General features: G+C 34.3%; 1 protein-coding gene across 3 annotated transcripts in view; it reads left to right on the top strand.

Moving 5' to 3' along the window:
* Positions 1–25,521, top strand: part of Gprk1 (G protein-coupled receptor kinase 1) — a 406,347-nt gene that overhangs the window by 65,120 nt on the left and 315,706 nt on the right. For all 3 annotated transcript variants that reach the window (XM_089636618.1, XM_089636615.1, XM_089636617.1), the window contains exon 2: positions 14,173–14,249. In XM_089636618.1, coding sequence (XP_089492744.1) covers positions 14,173–14,249 — 77 coding nt within the window. The remainder of the gene's footprint in view (positions 1–14,172; positions 14,250–25,521) is intronic.

Raw genomic sequence — 25,521 nt, 5'->3', positions numbered from 1 at the left:
CGAGAGGTTGTACAGACGAAACCCGACTTTCAGCAATCGGCAACTTTGGATTGCGAAACAAAATGCTTACAAGGAAGAAGTAACGCAGAAAAAATCTAACTTTTGGTGTGAACAAATTGAGGCAGAAAAGGACCCTCGAAAAATGTGGCAAAATATAAAAACTTTATGTGGAGAGAGCAATATCAAGATTGATTCCTCTCTTGAAGCGGATAGTCTTGCGACATATTTTAGGAGTAAAGTCGAAAAAATTCGGGCTCTCGGTGGGGTAGGATTGCCTTCTGTCGCAGCAACAACTCCGCTCACTGGTAACTTCACTACTTTTGCAGCAGTAACTGAAGAAGATGTCGTACGTGCTGTGAAGTCTTGCCCAAACAAGCAATGCGCTCAAGACCCCATACCGACCTGGCTCTTAAAGAAATGTCTCCCGGATATAGCACCTGTAATTACCGAAATTATCCGGAAGTCTCTTGTAAATTCACTTGTACCGGGATCACTTAAAAAATCAATTATAACTCCAATACTAAAAAAACAAAATCTTAATACTGATAATACAGATAATTACAGGCCAATATCCAACCTACCATTCCTATCAAAAGTGCTTGAGAAAATCGTTGCCAAACAATTAGTGGGGTACTTGAACTCCGCTAGTCTGTTTGCCAAAAATCAATCCGCTTATCGACGGTTTCATTCAACGGAAACTGTTCTTTTGCGGTTTGTTTCAGACTTGATCATCGGGATGGAAGCAGGTAAGTTGGGTTTGATATCTGTTCTTGACATGAGTGCGGCATTTGACACAGTAGATCATAGTATTTTACTAAATGTGCTTGAAACCGAATTTGGCATTCGAGGTGATGCACTCCAATGGATGACATCGTACCTGTCTGGACGAGTAGCCTCAGTAACTTTCAATAAATGTACATCACCTGAAACTCCCATAGAATTTGGAGTTCCCCAGGGTTCTGTCCTAGGCCCCATTCTCTTCATTCTCTATACGAATCGTCTTGAACGACTAATTCACTCAGCTGGCTTTGAATCACAAGGCTACGCAGATGATCGTTTGATTTTCAAGTTTTGTTCTCCGGACGAAAAAGACGTCCTTAAAAACCAGGTGGTTAGCCTCATTAACACAATCTCAAGTTGGATGTCTGTCAATAAACTTAAACTAAATCCCACAAAGACAGAATTTATGTGGATAGCTTCCCCTGGAAGGCAAGCTCTCCTTGACTTCAGTCCAATCCGTATTCAGGATACGGATATAATCCCTTCTGCAGAAATAAAATTTCTAGGTTTCACTATGGACAATATTCTTTCTCTTGAATCGCAAATTTCAAAAGCTGTGAGTTCTGGTTTTTTCCATTTAAGGCAGATAAAATCAATCAGGAGATGCCTTCCCTCTGATGGAGCAAAGTCACTCATAAATTCGTTCGTCGTCTCACGTATGGACTATTGCAATAGTGCATATGCCGGCCTACCCCAGAAACAAATCAATAGAATCCAGTCAGTTTTTAATGCTGCGGCAAGAATGATTTTTGGTGAATCTAAGTATTGCCGTATAACCCCACTTCTAAGGGATCGCCTTCACTGGCTTCGATGCCCTGAAAGAATAGAGTTTAAGATCTGCTTAATGACCTTCAAAGCATTGCAAGGAATGGCGCCAGCATATATATCGGAACTATGTATCCGACAAAACTTAAGCAATAGACAGCTTACTCTAAGGTCAGCAGATCTAGATATTAGTAATCGTCTAATCGAACTTTCTAGGTCAAATCGAGCTGTTTACTATGATCGTTCTTTTAGTGTAACAGGCCCTCTCATCTGGAATAGACTTCCCTCAGCTCTTACTAATCTCCAGAATTTGGCTGAATTTAAACGAGCTTTAAAAACAAAATTATTTAAAAAATCTTACCATTTATAAATTTTAACTTCTTTTCAATATTTTATAATAAGCCATATTCTAAAACTTCCGGTAATTGTTTGGTTTCGGTTGTCTCCTTATTGTACCTTTTTAGTGTCTGCTCAGAAAATTCTCATTTCTGAGCACAAACTGCCTCCTGTTTTATGTTATGTTTTAGTTTTAATATTCGTGTTTTGTCCTGTCCTACTGTTATTGTTATTCTAAGTTTTGTCATCACTTTGTATAAACAGTGTATTTAGTGTTATAATATTAGATCTGTATTGGGTAAGGCACACTGTAGGAATAATTTTAAGAACTATTAACACTGAATTACCATTTTTTTAAAGTTTGTTATACGAGTAGTTAAGCGCACTTGAAGTGAAATGACACTAAACTGCGCTATATAAATTCCATGTTATTATTATTATTATTACTTCCTCTCCTTTCTTTCCTTAAAAAGAACCACCACACAGCATCCCAGAAGATGACGTAGGCCCTGAGGAAATTATTTTCCTCGTTTATTAAATCGTGTTATTTTATTACTGTTCTTTTTTAATTTTACACATATAAAAAACAGCGATTTTTACTTTTCATATGGATCGACGACTATCGAGAATCTTACAAGAATTTTTGCTTGTGCTTTTTTGCTGTTTTTCAAAACATTGAACAAATAACCCCCTTCATTAACAGGTTAGCACGAATTAGGCAAAACCGATTTGTCCTACAACTAGGATATATTTTTTTGAAGCATGGTTGTAAATTTAAAATATGGAAGTAATAATTATTTCCAAAATCGCAATCGTAATATTATTGTGATCCACCAAATTTAGCCCTGCGATCGACCCTTGTGCAAAATTCAATACCTTTTGAAATTCCTCTCCTATGCAGAATCAAGATATTGTATGACACCCAGAATAACTTTCTTGGTTTTGCGAGCAAATAAACATTTCGCATACCGGAATGTTTTTTCATCAAGTCCGTTGTTCTATTGGTCCCCCGGGCTTGAATTCTCCTGCCTTTTGTGCTGTTATCTAAGATTTTTCTGTTCTTTTAAAAATTCCCCACCGTTTCTATGGTTGTGCACTGTTTAACACATCTCTTTGAAATGGAAATGCAAATATTTAAATAGCTTCCCCCCATCCCTGCAGTTTCTACGCCCACTTAGATTTCGTTTTACTTTCAGAATACATCCGGAGAGTTGGTTTACATTGTTTATTCGAGTAAGGTACTTTTTTTGTGTGATTACTCTCAAGAGTCTTAATTGCCCACAGAGTCGGAGAGCTTTGGCATCCAGTGTGCCTGTTGTTTTCTTTGTAAAATATATTATCTATACAGATTTGTTTATATTGAATTCGTATATATTGTGCAAGAGGTATAAACATATTTAGCCCCAGATCCTTTGGAATTTGTATCAAAATACACCTTTAAAATGCGTCGCCTGAGATTACTGCGCTTAGGCCTATTTTACTAACTCATTATACGACTTTCCGCTTTACTTCCCATCCTCCCAACACAAGGCTAGTATTAGTATATATTGTTGCAATTACTGCGCTTAAGTCTATTTTACTAACTCACCTATTTAATTTTTTGTAAAAAAAATGATATTAACCTACAAAAATATCATATGTATTTTTTCGCCAGCCTCTTGAAAATCTAGCGAATCACTTTGATATTATTAATCTTCGAAGTTCGTTTATTATTTTTAGAAAAAAACCAACTCATTTTGCCTGGCCGGGTCCGTCTGCTTCTTCCTAGCCGTAATCTAATTATTATAGGATTCCGAAAGAACCATTTTATGAAACATTTTCAATGTTGTTTTTCTACCGATAGAACCGTTTGATCTGTATTCTGTAGTAGTGGAAGACGCTCGTAAAGTTTTACTTTGCCAGCAGCGGGCTTGCTTTTATAAAACACTACTCAATTTAAAAAATAATTCCTAATGTTCTTTTATCCAAATGCCAAGTTGCATAATAATTTATGTATGTACGTAATCTTCTTTCTGGTGGTCCTTAATAATTCAATATTATGTTTTACAAAAGCACTTTAATTATGGTTTCTTACAGCTTCTTACTTCTAAAACCAACAGACTTCAAAGTAAAATATCCAAAAGCTACTATCAATTTTTTAAGGTTTTTTTTTACCAACCAAACGAAGGTCTTGTGTGTTATCTTGTTGTTAAGCTTTGGCTTGTCAATTGACGGTCATCTGTGTTACCATGTTGTTGAGCTTTGGCTTGTCAATTGACAGTCATCTGTGTTACCATGTTGTTAAGCTTTGGCTTGTCAATTGACAGTCATCTGTGTTACCATGTTGTTAAGCTTTGGCTTGTCAATTGACGGTCATCTGTGTTATCATTCGCGTATTGTCCAAGGTGGATATTTTCAATTGCGAACTTACAAAATACAAGAGGTCTATAAAAGAATATTTCTCTGATGGTTTGTGAATAATGGTATGTCTCTATTGTTTATATTTCTATTATGATTTGATTTATATCTACAACCTCTCTCCATGGCTATAAATGTTTTGTTTTTTTTTTAATTTTTCGTTTTATAGGTATAATCTTTTGTTTTGTATAAATTTTTGAAACATATTCCTTTCTTACTAATTTAATTAACTTATTCCTTATTATGCTGTCTCAGTAGAGGTAAAGTCACAAGGAGGAAATCCATAATTGGTTTATTTTGGCTATATAATACCAATGTACAAACTGAAATAAATGTAGACTGTCGATTTCCCGTAAATTAATAAATAAATCACGTAGTTAAGCTTTGACTTGTCAATTCTTGTTATTGAGCGAAAGTTAATTCGCCGATTTTCATATTATATTTAGGAATCAAACAGTTACATGGAACACGGAACATTAAGACAATTACATGGTGAAATGTATATAAATATGATAAACCAATTAAGTTCCATTAATTACCTATATATATTATGTATAAACAAATTATACATAGAAGCTCATCGATATTTAGTCGATGTTGTGGGTACTACAATGTAAACAAAAACAATAGAAAAAAATAACAATAAAAACGAGTATCTATAATTTTGCATCAGGAGATTCAGCCAGTTTGATTTTATGTGTTATTGTTTTCAAGGTACAGTAGAAAATGTCTACACCCGTAGGGTTTTGAATGTTTTGCAAATACGTCCCATTATTGAATATTACGCATACTTAGGTTTAAAATGATATAATTAATAACTCGTTCGATCTTGTGTGGCGTTCATGACAACGAAATGCAATCATTTATAACAGGTATGACGAATCAATAAGACACTTCACAATTTTGTATAAGAATAACGCATGTTGAATGTATGTATCGGTTCAGATTACTTTTATTGGCCTTATAAACAGAGATTTATAGCTGTAATTTAGAAAATAATCTTTCAGTTTAAGCTTCCGTGAGTTAGATACCAATCTGAAATTGTAAAATTTATTCAGTTCTTTCTGCTCCATACCAGATATATCACAAATGTGGAAAAGTATTTTTCTGTACTCTTACTAACCTGGCCGGTACGGGTAATTATTGGGTAGCTCTTTTTAAAATTTTAATTCAAATCTTATAAAACAATACTCCTTTACATTCATAAATTAAATTCACAAGAAATAAACACTAAAACGTATTTTATAAACACTCAAAACAATATTTTAACATTTAACTCTCAAATAAAAAGCTGGATGCGAAACGTACGGAGATCAGAAATACATAATATACGGACACCAAATACACAAAAAAGTACTAAAAAACTACTTTATATTATCCATAATCTTCAATTTTAGTACTATGTATATAAAATCCTCAGCACATGAGATCTCAGTGAGTATATCATTATATCCATTTGTTTCAAAAGGAAAGATAATAAAATACTTAATTTTAATATAAAAAAATAACTTCATGCTGAGAAAACTCTGATGTGTTTCCACCATGTTTAAAAAAAACCTAAATTGAGTTAGTTTTTAAAATCACCCGCGATATTATTTCCACTGACAACTACCCGTAGAATGGGTCAACGGCACACCCTTAATCCTGTATTCCACGTTTGTCCTAGTTTACGTGGAACATTGCAGAACTTACACAGACAGGCACATTTAATAATTGAGTTAAAACACCACAAGCTGTGTTGTGTATTGTGCAAGCATTGTTAGCGGTATTACGTAGTTTGACCGGTCGTGTCACTGGGTCAGCGCTCCTCCATTGGTGTCAAGTGGTCCGCACTTGTCGCTGCTACTGACTGCTGGCTACTGGCTAAGTGGTTACTTGCTGCTGGAGTCATGGCTGCTGGCGGTCTTGTGTTATTATTATTTGTTTACTTTTGATGTTCTCTGATTCCGAAGGCGGCCGCTCTGGTATACGCCACATCTCTGGAACTGCTCTCGAGCGTCTAAACTGGATTTTCTTTGCTCGCTGATTTTCTCCTTGAAAGGATGTCCTTTAATATTTTATTTGTGTATTTTTTTAAAGACCAGCGCTTCGTTGTTTTTTTTTGGTACAGATGACGTGTTTCCTTTTGGGTTTGTTACGCTAATTCTCTTCTATGTATGTGTATGTATTCTAATAATGGAGGACGCCCGACGTGTTAAAAAAATCAATTATTTTAGAATTTCGTCATTCTATATTATCAGGACAAACGCAGATACATGAACACATGTTCTAATATATTATGAATGTCCTAAAAGTTTTTTCGGAGACGGCCTACAAAATCGTTTTTAAGAGGATTTAAATAAATTAGCAATACTTATTTTTCTCCGTGTAGTAAGTACGAGTATTAGGTTAAAACTGGTCCGATCAATAATAACGAAGCGATGAAATGTTATAATTACGTTCTTATCATAATAATATTTATTAGCAATTGCACCTCGAAAAAAAATAAATACTTCCGTTTCTAAAATGGAATTATTAAATACGTATTTCTTTATCTTATAATTTATTTATTTAATTCATCAAAGTGAGCGAATCCTTGACATAATTGCGTCGAGCCCCGCAGCATCTACAACTGATCTCTCTTGTGTGTTTCCTTTGTTCAGAGTTTGTTTTGATCTCATGTTTCAAGAAGTGTTATCCCGACGAGCTGAATCACACTAGTTTTTCTTTCCAAACTGTTTTCTTTTTACTGTTTTACAACGCCTGGGACTATATACGAGAGACGTGCGGTGGCTAAAACTAAAAGTTTCTGCCATAATAAATAACATAGCATAGTATAACTGTATTAGGAATTTCGTCAACTAATCATTGAATTACCTCTCGTGTTCTATTGCCAATAAGTAAGACGTATCACCTTTTATGACCTCGTGAAATTGTAATTCGAACTCAAATGTTGACCAGACAGTAATGAATTACTCCATATCCAAATGACAGAAAATTGGGCACTTCTCGATTATTTCGAGTAGGCTGATTGGACCCAATGATTGGGCTCAGGCTCACATTATTTATGAATGTTAACCTTCAATTTTATTAGCTTTTAAGATATATATTTTTTTAAATCAACTTATAGTGACTACACTTTGAAAGTGACTCCAAATGATGAAACAGCTGTCAACATGAAAAAATAACTACTGCTAGTAGGATTTTTTTTCTTTCTTCATAATATAAGTTTTTTATTTATTGTTTTACATGCTTTTCGACTACCACACTAGGCACATGTCCGTCTTATGGTGCTCGTAGATATATATACATATACACCACCACCTATTTCCTACACAAAAATATTATTATTACTTATGACTTATGCCACTTCCTCTAGTAGAACGTGAGCGTTGAAGATATGCATATTGCAAGAATTCGCTTAGATTTTTAGTCATGCATACCACCAAATTACCACATTTTTAGTCATGCTTACCACCAAATTACCACCTTTTTAGTCATGCATACCACCAAATTACCACACTTTTAGTCATGCTTACCACCAAATCACCAATGTTTTAGATATGCGTACCACCAAATTACCACATTTTTAGTCATGCATACCACCAATTAACCATATTTTTAGTCATGCATACCACCAAAATTTTAATTCCGTAATTTTACAGCGGAACTATTGAAAGTTGGCAATTAATTAATCAATTGGCACAATTTGGTCGCACACTTCGCGTACCTACTTTTCTAGAATGTGTGATCTAAATTTACGAATCAATTAAAAACCCAACTTACCATAAAAGTCATCATTCATTTTTTAACACGTCGCACAGCGCCCTTGACTTGGCGCTATACAAGTTATCCAATTATTATTATTATTTCTCAATACTTATATGTTGCTACGAGTACGTCTTATTAATTAGTACGCTTCGAAGCTCTTCAAGTCCAGATCCTTATTAAAACCACGAGTTGATTGATAGGCCAAAGACGTACTGCGGATAGATCAGTTCTGACTTTTTTCATCGACGGATCCGACATAATTTTCCCGTCGGCCGTCTGTGTGGGTGTTAATACATATGAAAGAGCTCTTTGACCAATAGGTGTATTAAAAAAAATGTACTTAATTTTTTTTCGCACATTGATCATGTGCGAAAGAACGAATTCACTAGACGTGACTGACTGTATTATTAGTATTATTGAAATCTGTAAATGTCTAAGAAAAAAATCTAATAATTTTTTTTATTAATATTTTTTTACAAGCACAGTTTAGGCGTTCAAAAAGGAGAGTAATATGGTTGGAAAGAAATGTATTTAATATTTAAATACGAATGTTAGAGGAAGCGCACTAATATAAAAAACAATATAATATAAACTGTTAATGAAAAAATAAGAAAATACACAGATTTAGGAAATGAGATAAAAAGAATTTGGCATTCTCAGACTATAAAAATATTACCATTCGTTATTTCGGCTACTGGCATTATACCTAGCTCTCTCATTAAAAATTTAGGCGTATTAGATCTATCAAAAAATGTATATATGAAGATGCAAAAGTCGGTCATTTTGAATACATGTAGGATAACGAAAGATTTTTAAAAATTTATGTTTAGGGATCAGTAGGATTTATAGGCCCTGTTAGGAGTTCTATCGAGCCGAACCCTCTGATATGAAAATATCTGGAGTCGGTGAATTATTTTCCCATTTGATTTCTGGTGAGTTGACATGTTGTTCTTGTATTGTTTTGTATTTATTTTGCTTATATAATGCACTTGCATAATGTTGATTGACTAGATGATCATTTGTGGAAAAGTGTGTGGAAGGGTTTAATTTTTCCTATGGGGAAGATTTAACCCGGACATAAAATCGGAAGTTTAATTTTTTTTATTGTAATGTCCAAAAATCTCAAAAAATATATTAAGTAGCATTTAAAGAAACACTGTGATTTTGTTTCATATCTATGACATGTTAAATAACAGAACCCGATACTTAAATTTCATATAATTATTTTTCGGCTCGGCAAATGTACAGAGATTATCTTCAGAAATAACATATATTTTTTAAAAGCTTCAAACTTAAATTGTTCAAAAAATGCTTAATGAAGTGCAAATCCCTGCAGATCGTTAAGCCCACTGGCGTTTGTACCAGAGGATGCTAGTTACGTGTATTATTTTAAGTTAGTGTGGTAGTTTTCTTACTTAGAATTGAAATACGTTTTATGCGCAAACACGTCATTCTAAAGTGGAAGACATACTCAATATCGCCCTGGTGGAATACAACCATTCAGAACAAAAATGCTTAAAATGTCTTTAGTTATCTTTAGTTTCGGATTCTTCCAAACCGTCATCTTCCCACTCCTTTCCATTTCCCAAATGGGAATGCAATACATACTTCCCTGTTTCACGGCAAGTGGAGCTCCTATATAATATTATGTTTACTTTTATTTTTATTTTCATAGTTTATCTTTTTCCATTTTGAAAATGTTTCTGTATATTATGTTATGTAAAAGCTTGTTATGTAAAAAACTTGTTATGTAAAAGCCTACCAGGGCGTTGAAATTAATAAATAAAAAATAAAATAAATAAAATATTAGCAATATTGTATTACATTTTCCCTCGCCTTGCTTCGTAGAATAATCTCCTCGATTATGATAAGGGATAGTATCTTTAATCAAAAATCAATCAATCTAAATATCAATGTGTCAAACAAGTTTACCAAATATCTGCATATTGTATACCTAAGAAATACATACTATTTTTTAAAAGCTGTAATATAGGAAATTGGAAAATTTTGTTGTTTGAAATTTTTTTATTTATTTAATATATTTCTTTTATATAAACACATAAATATGTTATACTACAAAAAACTAATTCCAACAAAAATGTTTTATTTTTAACGTAACTACCCAATTCAATAGAGAAAAACGTTTCTCGTGTTTGAGTTGGGTAGTAGTGCCATTACAATATACAATATACATAGGGTAAAGAAAAGAAAGAAAGTTTTTATTTATAAAGTAAGAAATGAACAAAATGTATATAGCATGATAACAAAAGTATAGATAATGAAAATATACTTAATATCAGTTACTAAATTAGATACACAGTAAATAAATTTAAGAATATATTTATTTACATTTAACATTAATTTAAGAATAGTAGTAAAATAAAATAAATGCATGATCATCCTAAAATCCCACGTCTTGCAATCATAATGTCTCAAATCAATTATTATTAACGTGTTTTCAAATCATTTTTTCTAATTTAAATCACAAATTACACAGCTATAATATCTATAAATAAAAATTTAAATAGTTGTCATTTGCTGTGTGAACTACGTAGCTCTTTATAGTGTCCTTTTGAAAATGTGAAAAATTCACAAAAATAGCGCTTAAAAATAACGAGGTTTTATCATTATTATATTCGCTGAAATTTTGTTCAAAATTTTACATCAAATACCATATTAATATATTAATAGTATTATGTAGTTGAATGGGGACGATGAAACGCGTGTTTATATCGTAAATAGTATATTATCCTTTTCTAAATCGCTATTTAGCTGTGGAGTTATCTTGAGTACTATGAAATAACTCCTAGTTTTCGTTATCACCACTTTAACTGTCAATCACCTCTTAAGAGCCAGGCTCATATATTACCGAATGCACGAAACTACCTATCTACCTATGAAGTTATTTCTATTCATACATTAAATTATTTTTCTTATCAACCATCAGTGGCGTAGTAACAAACTTCAGGGTCTCCAGGCAAGCTCCCCGTTAAAATATCACGATTTGCACCAAAACTTCAATCAACATTTTTATACGGGCTCAATTAATGATAATTACGTAATAACTGCGCCCACAGCCAAATGTATAGATTTTTTAATACTGCACGCTGTTCGTAACGTGCTTTGATACACAATACGTTTTTTTTATTATTTTTTTTATTAATAAAAAAAGATACATGAATTACATTATACACATTATAATACAGTTATTAATTACATAATATAAGTATTTGGGCTTGCTGTGTAAATAAAATATTGTAAACTAGACAAAGCATACTCATATGTAAAGCATTTAAGCATTAAAATGAATCGTCAACATGAAAAAGTTTTTTTTCAACTTTGAGGATTTAAAAAAAAAATCACAAGTTGCGCCACAATACGAAGTATGTCAAAAAAATAGTATTATATCTGTGTGTAAGGATATAATAATCAACCTTATGATTCCAGAGATAGCCTCATTTTTAATGTCAGTGCCATACAAATTTTTCTTAAAAAAATGATAACTCCTTCATTAGTACACGCAATTGCTTCGTACGAAATTTTATAGCATAGTAATGATCAGCAGAATCCATTTCTAGCCAAAAGAAATACCCTTGAAAATTCAAGTCTCTATGTCTATAAAAGGCGATTTTCAGTTCACTGTGCGGCGGTACCACGCGCCGCTCCAGGCCGTCGCGCAGAAAAGTCTCACAATGGACTGCTCTGTAAACCGTTACCTTATTTTCGAACTTTTCTGCACGACGGCCTGGAGTGGCGCGTGGTACCGCCGCTCCGAAGCGTTCGTGTGGCAGAGCCAACTATATGTTGGTATAGTGACAACCCTTACGATTTACTAGAGAACGAATGTGAACCGCACTTTGGGCTTGTTGCAAAGGGTTAGTGAGGGGGTGTGTAAACTGTGTGAATTTTTTTTTACATTAACTCCACACAGGAGGCCCTCAAGAAATTAATTTCCCTCAGGGCCTATGTCATCTTTGGGGATGCTGTGTGGAGGGTCTTTTTGAGGAGACGAATGAATGAATATGGGACTTGAAGAGACTTATAAAATGTTTTATATTTATTTCCGCATAAATTGAGACAACTTGTTGAAACTCACTTATTCCTTCATTCGGAAAGCGAATGCGAACGAAAGGCGTAATTATTTTACCTGCTTTTTCGATTAATAAATTAATAATATTTGTATTTTGTTAGGTAGGTACTAGAGTCGAATCAGGCACCATACCAATATTTATTCAATTTTCCAACCGGAAAAAACTACTAATATTGAATATTGCTAATTTATTAAAAATCTCTTTAAAAATGTAATCGGTTATAAACGGGATTGCAGGCCCTTAACGACTAAATTGGTAGGTTTCCTAGTAAAATACGAATATGTTATCACGCTATCGTAACAGGTGTTCATAAAGATTCTAATATTTTCGCATTTCGTCATTGTATATTGTCAAGGTAAACGCAGGTGAATGAACGCGTGTTCCGATACATTATGACTTTACTAAAAGTTTATGGCCTGCAATTCCGATTTTAACCGGATTACCAACAATTTAAGGAGATTTTAATCAGGTGCTGCTAAAATATTAAAACATAGCCGGTGACGCCCCAAACCCTTACGGAGTTTAAAATAGAATACATAAAAAAGTTGCCTCTTTTAATTTTAATGTTCTATTATACTGTTTAAGTTAAGTTTTTAAACTCCATAAAAATGATGTTAATATTGTTATATTTATTTACCCTACTGGTTTTCATAAATGTATAGTTTGTATACCAACCAAAAATTACAAAAGCCAACCAAACCTAACCCAGTGAAATCCAGCCTGAATAATGATAAAATCAAATACATATATCATAAATGTATTGATTGCTTCCAACCGTTTATAGTCAGTGAGACTGGCATTCCCACTAATCGGCATATGTTGTGAGATTGAAGGTAGTGCCGAGGGGAAAGGTGTGGGGAAGTACCTGGCTATTCTCAACTGGTCACAAAACACGGCTAAAGCCATTTACACAAACATTTCGATTCTGAACGGTGAATCTAATTTTGTAAATATATATTTTTATTTTATTTTATTTATTTATTTGTCAAGACATACACAGTACAATAAGATACAGTTAGATATTTTTGGTTCTTACATAGTTGTAGTACCTATTACGTATGTCCATAAAATATCATTACGTAATTTCGCCTGAGATTGTTTTAAAAGGAAGGAAGTGTGTGGATAGATAATAATAAATGAATTGAAAACAAGAATTATAATAAGCTCACGAATTGTAATTGGCTGTTGATACATAGAAGTTTTGAAAAATGATGTGTAAATATTTTTGAAATATGTCATGTTAAGAAATTTAATCATTTAGTTTTGTATGTTAGAAAGGAATCATGAAAGATGTCTAAATGTAGTAATTTTTCGTAATGGGTGTATGTTGTGATTGCGCGAGTAATTACTGAGTTTGCTGCATTGGTATTGTTGGCTTCAATATGAAATAGTGTAGTGTGCCTGGTACGCCTCGTTGGAACATTTAAACCAATGACGGATAGCAATTCGGGACTATCTATTTTATTATTTAGCAGATTATGTAGAAACAACGGGTCTGACAATGTGCGTCTTTTTTGTAAAGTTAACATTTTATTTGTAGTTTTGTTGTATTTCTTGAGTAAATGTTTTGAAAATTTATTGTGTATACTTTCTACTAAATCTATGTATACCTTATATTGTGGAAGCATACTCCAGTGGACTTCTGGCCAATGAACAAAACAACATTTTCAGAGTCTCAGCACTTTTGAAAACTTTGCATATTCTTAATAAGTTATGTTATTATTTATACAAATTAAGTTTATTGTGCACGCTGGGATTTAAACCCGCGATCTTCAACTCAACCACGGAGACCTCCCTCAAATATCCGCAACTTCATTGATTTAGGGCCGTTTTCACCCGTCGGAGTCGGTGATTCATCTTCAGATCTACAGCCCATCTCACTTGAGGGAGACCTCTGTTTCTCATCCCCTATCTCAGCTGAATGCCGCGTGGCCAGCGCCTTGGAATAAGTTGAGCCCAGCAGTCACACCTGAGATGATTTTTTAATCTTGCTTTGTACTGTTTAATCCAATATATAAATCCTTGAAACTAATGTTTGTATTGTTTGTTTCAGTGTACGAAGTGTGATGCACAAATACCTGGAGAAGAAAAACGAAATCAACTTCGACAAAATTTTCAATCAAGTATTAGGTAAGTACGTAGTATAATAATATATAGTATTAGTATGTATTTGTTTTCAAGAAATTAACGGTAAAATTTTATAATATTTATATATGTCGTCTTTGGTTATGCTGTGTGGAGGGTCTTTTTAAGGGAATTAAGAAGGGGATGTTTTGGGAAGGAAATAGTTATTTATAAGCGCTGGATAGGAATCTAGGTGTCATTGTGTCCAGGAGGGAGGAACGTATTAATCCATCCCTCCCGCCGCGGTGTAAGACCAGCTAGCGAGATCAAAGGGTCTCCCAAAGGCGGCCTCCCCCAATCCGGCCCGCCACGCAGCTGGTGGGCAACCGCATCCGCCGCCAAGATCACGATCCAAGTCACCAAACGTAGCAACCCACTCGGGATGACCTATGGCAGAGGTGTTGGTTATCTAATAAATGGTTGCCGGGGCGGCAGTACCCATACCCAAAATAAATATAAAATAAAAACCATGTAACATAATCAACAGCAGAAAATTTCACGATAAAGAAATGCCATGACGGAATAACACTCTTTAATGGACTTTAAAAACGTATTCAGCTCGCATATTAATGTCGTTTTATTGTAATTATCACAAGGAAGTATTTTGTTTATAGTTTTTTTTGCATTGATCCACTTTGAACAGGATGGAAGAGCGTATGGAGCCAAAACCTCCTAGATCACAAGACCGGGACACTCATTCAAAGCATCCTCCTAATTAACTTGTATGGGATTTTACAAAAATTTCCTTTTAATTTTTTTTCCAATTATTCTTATTTGTTAAAACATCTTAAAATGTTTTAGTCAATTTAAAAAATATATATAAAAATACAATTTTCGAAGGTTCCCATTCAAGTTAGGAGGCTGAAATGATTAAGTGTCCCGGCCTTGTGATCTAGAAGGTTTTGGTGGAGCACGAAGATACATTAAATTGAATCTTGTTTAGCACACACAGACATAGGAATTAATATGTCTATGTTAGCACACAATTTTTTTTGTCAATTTAGATTATTTATATTACGCAAGACGTTATTTAAAAATAAACAAATGACGTAACTGTTCTTATATAAATAATTGACCTAATCGCAAGCGACCGCAATTCTGATTTTATTTTTGTATATTTTTTTATCAATCGCTCCATTTATAAATAGCTGGTTTATTTTCGATAGACTATAATTATTTTTGTCAGTGTTTTATTGACGTAGATACTCGATGTTGTTTTGTCTCCCAGCTATCTCCTTAATGAATTATTTTTTAAATTATTTTCGCCAATCGATAACAACAGGATTGTATGTTTTATTAACCATAATAATACGTGGTGTCCGGAAATTAGTGGTACAAGCGGCAACCGATGAATCTTAACTTTTTTTAATTGAGTTTTGATTTTCGAATAAATCGAGTCCGAAGTTAAGAGTTTTTTAGGTCAAATTTGAACAAAATCGGTCTCTAGGGGGTCAAAATCAGCGCCGAAACGTAGAACCGGGTCTGATGTAGGATGTAAAATGACTATATAATATAGTGTGTTGAATTCATTGCATGAAAAAAACTGTAAAACAAGTTAATAAATAAAATTAATATAAGTTAAAAATATATCTTACTAGCTGAAGTCCCCGGTTGGAGTTTTAGATGCAGACATTAATTTTCGTCTTGTATTGAACGTTAAGTGTGCAAAATTTCATCAAGAACTATCAAAATTCTGCTTTAAGGGGTGGGAAAAAGACGGCAGTGGTTTTTAGAAATTTCATAATAAGATACTCTTCTTTATATAAATAGATATTTTTTTATAAAGTTTCGCTTTTTACATTTTATTTTGTTGCGCTATTTCATTGATATTGATGTAGTCTTTTGGGTAATATTGATTTTTATACAGATACATAGTGTATGAAAGACCCTTAGAAACCTAATATTCTTCCAAATTAAATGCAGCAATAACTTGTAAAGTATTGAAAAAAAAAACTGCACCAAAATTTCTCGAATAATTCTACTAGCTACTGCTAACGATCAAATATGTTTTATCATTGCCAGTTTTAATACAAGTGTGAAAGGGTTGAACGCTCAACTTTGTAATCTATCAAGTTTTGCAATTTTACTTGTGCTGAAGATGTCGTGATCGTTATGAAGTGACAGGGTAGCTTTCTTTCTTAGCTTTCTAGCTTTTTACCTTGTAAAATTATGTTGTTAGCGACTGAGCTTGGCACTTATAATCAAAGCGAGACCTTCATAATCACTCTAGGCCTTTTTGTCTATTCTATACGTGTTCTGATCGGCGTTGAAGGTACTAAATATGACTTCTTTAAATACAATAATTTACTCAGTACTTCTTAAATCGGATGTTTTAGATATCAATTCTCTCGTTTCTTTTATATTTGGTACCTGTAGACGATATGTCAAATAGCGGCATAAGTCGAACTCTTTTTTGTTTGATGATTTTTGGTAAGGTTCTTTAACTTTTAAACATAACAGGTCTTTTAAGACATTTTTTATTATTTAAAATGTTTCACGGTATCTGCGACACTTAACCATTTAAAAAAAATGAAAAGCACCAAACTATATAACTAATAAATAAACTTAATAATTTAATTATTAAAGACAATATTAGCGATTTCGAAACAAAAATTTGAAACAGACAAATCAGAAAAAGATACGGTCACATTATTCTGTTTCAAATTTTCGAAGTCGCTAATATTGTCTTCAATAATTAAATATTACAATTTGAGGTTTTACTCATTAAGTTATTCCAAAAATAAAAATAAACTTAATAAATTTACTGATACTATTTTCTTCAAATCAGGTATTTGTTTTAATTTTTACTATGCCCTATCATATGAGGTTACCAATAAGTTATATAGTGTTATAAAAGTACATACCGCCAGATATCGTACCCATATTGATTTGGATCTGTAGTTTTTTTGAAATATCTTTAAATTTACTAGGCTGCGAAAATTGCCAGAGTAATAGAAAATTTATTCGTCAACGTAAAACTACAGTCACTATCGTAATTTTTCTCTCATTTTTTTAAAGAATAAAAAAAACCAGTGAAAATACCCTTATCCAATTATTATTATGAATTACATACAGCTAGGCTGGATGGAAGGTAAAATAAAAAAAATGTCAAGGAGAAATCAATTGGACATCAAACTGACATTAACAGCACAATTCATTAATACTTTTTGTTTGTGAACATAATTTGTTCTCAGTAATCAGAGTAAACATTTAGCTTGTTCATTATGGGGATGTTTAAATTGGGAGCGTTTCCCTTATCTTCGCGATTGCGAGCCAGTAAATGAATATTAGATAGGCCCCACACTTTTATTGTGCGTATAAAGTAGATACCGCAGTTTTATTAGGTATAGACCGCGATATGGCGCGATAGTGTTGCTTCCCAAGTCGGATGTGTCCCTCGAATGACGCAGGCGGCCACTGTGTAATGCGCGCTGTGCAAAGATGAGACAATACCCTCGGTAGCCAGAATCATAACGACCTAAGTGAAGCGGCCGTCCACAAAAATATGCGACGCGCGGCCCTGGTGTATTGGACAGACTTGCTGTAGAATTGGCCCTGTCAAATCTCTTTAATAAAGTGGGAATCTTAATAACATCAGTGATGAAGTCGTGTAAAAACAATATTCGGCGCGCGGCCCGGCATAATGGATAGACCTACGGTGGACTTTGCCTTAGCAGACATAAAAAATCGATATTTCCGTAATTATTGTTTTAATTATTTCTGAGGAACGTATTACTAAAATCTCAAATGTTTCTAGAGGGTTACTTCGGGAAGTTACTGATTCATCATCTAGAAAAATAAAATCTGGTGCTTACTACTTATTTTATAGGTGAAAAACGTTTTATAAAATTTTCAAATCGTTTTTACATAAAATATTTTAACGGTAAGGTCCTAATTGTATCTATATCCGTAGAGATCCCTCTGGAAACATTTGAGATTTTAGTAATACGTTCATCACAAATAATTAAAATGTGAGCGGCGAGCAAACCCACGTTGTTAGGGTCTTATGTCGCCTTAATTGGAATTAATTGCTGTCACATTAACATTACCAGCGTTTATATTGCTCGTTGGACAATAAATCAGGGTATATAATCTATGTATGTATATCGCCCCGGCGAATAACTACCATTCAGTAATGAAACTTGAAATGGGTTTACTTGTATTTGGTGACCGGATCTGAACAGCCAGGTAGGTACTTCCCACCTCACTCCCTTCAGATTCTCAATTCGGGATGCCAGAGTCCAACAGATTTTGGACGGTTTTGCAAACTTGGTACTCTTTAAAAAATTCGGTTATTTTATTTTTCAATGGCATTGGCTTCTGGAAAATATTTTATTAAAATATCTGTAGAAAATAACCAAAAATTTTGACTAATTTTAATAATCTTTTGTAATTCCTAAAATGCGCCGGCAAATTATTTTGAAGAGACGTGCACACACCGATGGTATCGAAAGTTAAAAAAAGTTAGTTAGTTTGGAACATCCGCCCGCAGTCCTCTCTTACCCCACAAAGGCCAAAGCTACTGGGTGCGTAGCTACGTTTATCAATTTTATTTAAATTCAATGCTCTTTTTATGCTTTTTTATTTCATTCTTCAGCTTTCTAACAAAAACAAAATTATATTTTATCCATCGGTACACCACCGCGGACTTTAAAATGATTTATTTTTACCAATGCCTCCTTTTCCATCTCCGTCATCATCATTATCTTCAAATATAACTCTCATGAATTTGATGTTAACAATAAATTCCCATCCTTTGTTGGTCGTACGACATATCGACACAACGACGTCTATTTTGTCAATAATTAGTAATTTTGAAATAATAGATAATATTATTAAAGTAAATAAATGTATTATTTTAAATGTGTGAATATTCTTTTTATCTATATATATTAGTATGAATGAACCTTATATGAAATAATCAGTGTTTCTCAACATGTGGCGCACGTCCCATCGGGTAGCATTTCGGAACTCATTAATTAATAATAAAAAAAATTAAACCATAAGAAATTTTACAAATAGTGTGAGGGAAAACTTCGTAAACAAACAATCATCTGCTCTTCAGAATACTTTTAGTAAATAGGCTGTCTGATATATCAGCAGAGTAAGGCCGAGGTACAGTGAAAAGCACGATTGGGCTAGTTTATATACAGCGTTTTTGAGAGTTCCTTAAATATATACACGCAGAAGAGCGTTTTGATTTGTAGTGTTGGTAAATATATGTAGTTTTAATACCGTCATTAGAGTGTGTAGATTTAGGTTAAGATATTTAGTTTGTGTTTTTAAGATGTCTCCCTTGATGGCTATATTAATACCACAAGACAGAGACAACATGTCGGCCGTTTGGTTCTAAAACCCGAATGGTTACGAGTACTGCTGATGCTAGCCGTTCCCTCTCGCAACAAATTAACTTGGAACTTCCTATAGAATGGACGCAAGTCCTAGATGTAAATATCTCACAATAATAAATAAACTCGTCATCTCAGACGAACGGAAGTAATTATTGAAATCTCCCGATCATCAAGTGAGCACAGTTTATCATCAAGAAGAGTATTAAAAAAATTAACCGTTTCCGTCCTGGTTTACGAAATAACTTTTGGGCGCAGACATCGGGTGAAATGGACCAAGATCTTAAATATCTTGAAATGCGAAGTGCAAAACCTAAAATTGAAGTGTAAAAATGGTAAATTTGCGGTTATCCACAGAAGATAGTGACCGAAACTTTTCACTTTTTTTTGCTCGAATTACTGAGAGTTAGTGGTGGTCAATGGCCTGGTTTGATAGGACGCTCGGCTAGCTGTCGGATGAACCGTATTCGGTACTTACGGTTGATACCGACTTACTCTCTTTTCACCCCAAGTTTTGAAAAGTGTTTACCGATAAGATCTCTTCTTAAAATTAACTTCAAACTCAGATCGATAACATTGTGTGAAAGCGTGCACTCACTTGGCTAACCTGATAACTACTTATTATGTTTAAAGCTACGAATAAAGCTTCACATAATATTACAAGTTTGTTAGTTTCAGGATTCTCGCCGACATTCAGTGGATACTGCCACAAGACAAGGGACATAAACACTGCTCTTGAAGGGTCGTGGGCGGTGGGGTTGGGTGGGGTTGGGTGGTGAACGATAGGTGGGGTTGGGGTGAACTGTGGTCGGTGGTGGGGGTGGCTTACAGAGGAAATGATGCGCGTTATAGATAAGCCAGATCTGGTTTCTCGCTCCACTTATCTTACCACACTTCCTTGGTCTATACCGGGAGTTCCCCAACTGTAGCTAAAAAAGGCGTCACAGGCGAATTTTCCACATTAAGATCAAACCAAAAAATGCTGTCTTGTATAAATCCTGACATAAATGACCTTGCAGTTTTGGGACACTGTAAAACTGTCCGAAACGTTGAAAAGGCTATACGGCATAATACCCCAAAATACATCACTATATAACTCGTTTAAAGTTTTTATCATGGCATCCAGAAATTCAATCGAATGCTTTTCGAAGAAGAAATTTCAAAACTCACCTCTGTTACTTAAAGGTTACTCTTTTAAAAGCCTCACGGCGACGACACGGCACGGCAACTGTGAACTGTGACGGTAACGGCATTTCATTTCTTTGATACGAATGAGGGAGATGTGTGATAATGATTTCATTTTTCCTTTGAGGGAAGCAGACACACTTTTCTCACTATTATTTAGTGTGTAAGAAAGAGCTGCAGCACTATTGTGATAAAGAACGTAATTTTATGCTTTTTTGTGCCGTTGTCGTAGGAATTGTTGCTAATGCATCTTATCTTTCACAGATGGCGCTAATTTAATTATTTTTCTTAAATACAGGTTTTGCAGGTTATGCTTTAAAATATGAAGGTGAATTGTTTATTTGCGCTTGTACATACGCAATATGAATATAATAATAATAATAATAATAAATTCTTTATTCCAGGATGTGGGGAGGTTAGTGCAATCCCACACATCCCATAGATGAGATAAGTACAAATAATATTTACATAGAGTAACATAAATAAAATAAATAAAAAGAGATTAAAAAATTAAAAATGAAATTAAGTTAAAGCAGAGAAGCACGGGAATCCAACGGATCTAAGATTGTGGGAGCAAGTATCTTTCTCCAATGGTCTTCAATGCTCGATCCTGAAGTCAGACGGGATTCTATGATAATAGTGTTTCTGGAATGGTTTATCCTTTCCCTCAGTCCTGCAATCCTGGTTCTTAACAGAGCTGTAAATCCTGGAACTCGCCCTTCTGTTAACATCGAGGAGGCACTGCAGTGCCTGGGGAGTCCGAACATCAATCGGTAAGCGTTATTATATTGAACCCGAAGCCTTTCCATTGTTCTTTTCTTGAAATTAGCCCAGAGCTCGCATGTGTACAGGGTGGTGCAAAAGGCTAAGAAGAGCGTCCTTTTCACTCGTGGACTACAGAGCCGGAATCTTCTACTGAGCATGTTACATTTTATACTCAGTACACGCCTCTGCCTGTCAATATCTTCATCATCCGTTAACTTGTTGTTGATGATATGTCCTAGATATTTTGTGGTTTCTACTGTTTTCAGAATCTCACCATTCAAAAAGACTGGGGGAATGTTTTTTGGGCCTTCCCCGTGTTTTATGACCAACAGTGCTGTTTTTTTCGCATTATAGATCATGTTGGTTTCGTGAGCAAATTCCTCACAGATTTTCAGGAGAATTCTTAATCCCCGTATTGACGGTGCCATCAGAACCATATCATCTGCGTAGCTCATATTGTTAACACATAGACCTCCGATGTGGCAGCCCACTCCAGCATTGTTTAACCTGTGGGTTAATTCGTCCATGTATAAGTTAAATATAAATAAAAAGTTTTTTCCCTGTAAAAACTTAATTCTTTCAAGAAAGGGATACCAATACATTATTGGATTTTTGGTGATCTGGTGAGGAGGCACGGAATGAAAGATGTTGTGAAGGTCAGAGTGTTTATTTGAGGAGTCAGGTAGCCGTGATGAGAGTGGACGTAGGACAGATGTGGTATTCTCCGGATGCAGACGGTGATGGCAGGTCAAGCGCGGGTCTGTGAGTCGACGCCGGGCGCTGGTGACCGGACTCGTTGTCTGTCAGGCACTGGCGATCTTGGCAATCAGTACTCCAGTGCTGACGAGAATGCTGAAGGTGCGATGGACCTTGTAGGCGGTTGAAGGGGGAGCTGGTAGACCAGTGAGGATGCTGCGTGTCCTCGTGGTGGTCATGGAGCGTGGATGAAGCGCTGGTCAGATACGCTGGAACCAGGGCGCTGTAATCCATGTAGCGTTGGCCAGGAACGGCGATCTGGGCCAAAGCGCTATGATGATGTCCCGATGGAGTCCATGAGCAGAGCCGTGATGAATGTCCTTCGCGCAAGTGAGGTGCGCGGATTATCACTCGTTGAGCACCTTGTTAACTGATGGCGAATTGATGACTGACTGATTAGATTCTTCATACTGTCGCTTTTAAAAGGTGAAGAAGCTTCTGGAACAATTTGGTTGCTATGTAGAATTTTCCAAACAAATAAATAAAAGAACATCCAAGAAGCTTGTTTGGAAAAATCGAGACTTCTAGAATTTCGTTCGAATGAAGTAGTTGCGTACCACTACAGATTGAATCACCGATACAGTATTATATTGAAAGAATTGAGTTTTTATAAGGGCAAAACTATTTATTCATTAAAGTCAGAAAATTAAATACTCTTTTCCTGTATCACTCAACCTTACAAGTTTACAATGATGATATCCTAAACAAAACCGTACCATTCAAAAACACAGCAAATCTCAGGCAAAAATACATGTTACCAATTCCGATTTGTAAAAAAACTTTGGGTCAGCAAAACTACAAATACTTAGGGACAAATTTCTTCAATAAATTGCCAGAAAATATAAGATCACTAAATGATAGTTTCAAATAATTCAAAACACAATTAAAAAAATATACTGAAAACCTAAACTAAATTTAAAAAAAATTAAATAAATAATAAAAAAAATTAAAACAACAAAAATTAAAAAAATAAATAAATCTAAGAAACTAAACAAATAATACCTCATCCCATACACACAAGCAATTGCTTATTATGGGAGAACATTGAAAAATAATAAATATTAATCATATCATAATATCTTTTATCTTATTACTAGTAAATATATATGTACCTATATCACACATTGTAAAAAAATTTCTTGAATAAATATAATTAAAAAAAAAAATATATATATATATATATTGCGTGTGTACGGATGCAAACAAAAAATTCGTCTTAATATTATAAAGCATTACTTGTATGAAAGAGCAGATTATGAATTCTTTGAAGTTAATTAATTAATTCTTTTCGCTTTGCTTAATAAGTCATTATTTGTTACACTCCGTTCGTTTTATGAACGCGTTTTTGTGAAACATTACATCAATTTATCATGTCAGGTCCAACATATAATTAGGTAGGTAGACATATTAAATGTTAATATTATATTAAACTTATATGTTTATACACGTAGTTTCATGATTATTTTCTTATTTTTAACTAGCTGTAACCCGTGCGTTGCTGTGGCTCAGTCTGTCTGTGAAAATATTGCTTTTACGTCCAACAAATGGCGCTGTTTTAAAAAAAATGTATGTCCAATAGATGGCGCTGTTTTTCAAAAAAACTTGTTTTCCCCGTCACAAGGTAAACCGCCTGCCAAATTTCCTTTTTTCTACTTTAATCCTCTATTCACAAAATAAATATCATATATTATTGTGTGATAATTTCCATAAACGCCGTATATTTATTTCTCGATTTACACATATTCTGACAAACTAGCATAAATGAACACATTCAATAATGGCGCTGTAATTGCAATTAATTTCATTATCGCACCAACCGGATTCGTAATACATGTTATTTTCCATTGTCGGATACGTTGATTCCCGCCGTTCAATCAAGCGGAAATATTCGCTCCGAATCCACAAATCGGACATTCCGATTTCCAATAATTCCAGTCCCGAGTAATTCGGCCCCTAGGTCGAAACAATCCACCTGCGGAGTTAAGCCAGATTGGATTAGCTGCCCTACTTGTCTCTCCCTTAACTTGGCAGCGTATAGCCGGGAATACACATGCCTGTAGCTGGCACACTTGCATGCAAGCTCCTTGCACATGCCAGCTACTATCATGTGTATACGCTAACTTGCATGCCTGTACCTGCCTTGCAAGTAGATTGCACAACATTTGATTTACTGGCATGCAAGTTGAGGGAGGGGACGAGGGGGGCTATGAAACCGGCATGTGTGAACGTCGTGACAGGTACGGGCATGCCAGTAGCTTTTCTCTCATTAAATTAGCCACACATTGTACTGCCAATTGCAATACGATGATATTTAATTCACTTCGAATGTTTTCCATTGCCAAAAAGCTTGAGACTACTCAGTCTCAGAGTGATTTGAGACACGTACTGTCTAGTGACTGGCATGTGTATACGTCTTGCAAATACAGGCATGCAAGGACGCAACTTGCATGCAAGTTTAACTTGCATGTGTATTCTCATTGCGCCAGTAACTTGTACATGCCATTAACATGCATGCAAGCTACTGTTCCATTTTACAGGCATGTGTATCGCCGCCTTATATTACAACATACATTCATAGTTTTTCTTATTTAAATTGTAGCTCAAATTATTCAGAGAATTACAACAATTTAATCGGTATCTAACTCGAAGCGGTAATTATAAAGATCAGATTATATCTGTCAAGTAAGATATCTGTAAAGCAAGATGGCGTGCATATCTAATCGCAGTACGATGGCGCTGTTAAGAAGAAGCTTCAAGCCAAAAAAGTGTATATTCTTGGTATACCTTATATTGTAGGTAATAGGCATTAAAATCACTTGACAAACGTAATATAGAATCGTTCGATTTTAAGCACAAAACTGGTTTTTATTTATTTTGTCAATAATTTTATACGAAAGCAAAAAATTAATCAAGTGAAACTGTCACAGATAATCTTAGCTATAATACTATATTTTTTTAAAGTTGGATCTTAGCGTGTTCATACATTTCTATTGAAAAAAGTTTTTTTTAGTAGTTTACATTTATATTTTTTATTGAGTAATGTATTATTTTATTTGTATTACTCAAGCGAAACGGTAGGAAAACCTTCAATTTATCTAAAGCATATTTTATGGTATTCATAATGTACACCAATTCGTTATAAAGATTAATAAAAATAGTGATTTAGCATTAGGCTTCGCCTTAAGTGTGTATTGCATTATTTGTTTTAATGTTTTGTCGATTTA

This window comes from Hesperophylax consimilis, chromosome 10 (assembly GCF_061612785.1).
Source record: "Hesperophylax consimilis isolate HC1 chromosome 10, BYU_Hcon_1.0, whole genome shotgun sequence".
Lineage (NCBI taxonomy): Eukaryota > Metazoa > Arthropoda > Insecta > Trichoptera > Limnephilidae > Hesperophylax > Hesperophylax consimilis.
Note: the sequence above shows the minus strand (reverse complement) of the source record. Positions and strands in the feature narration are given on the sequence as shown.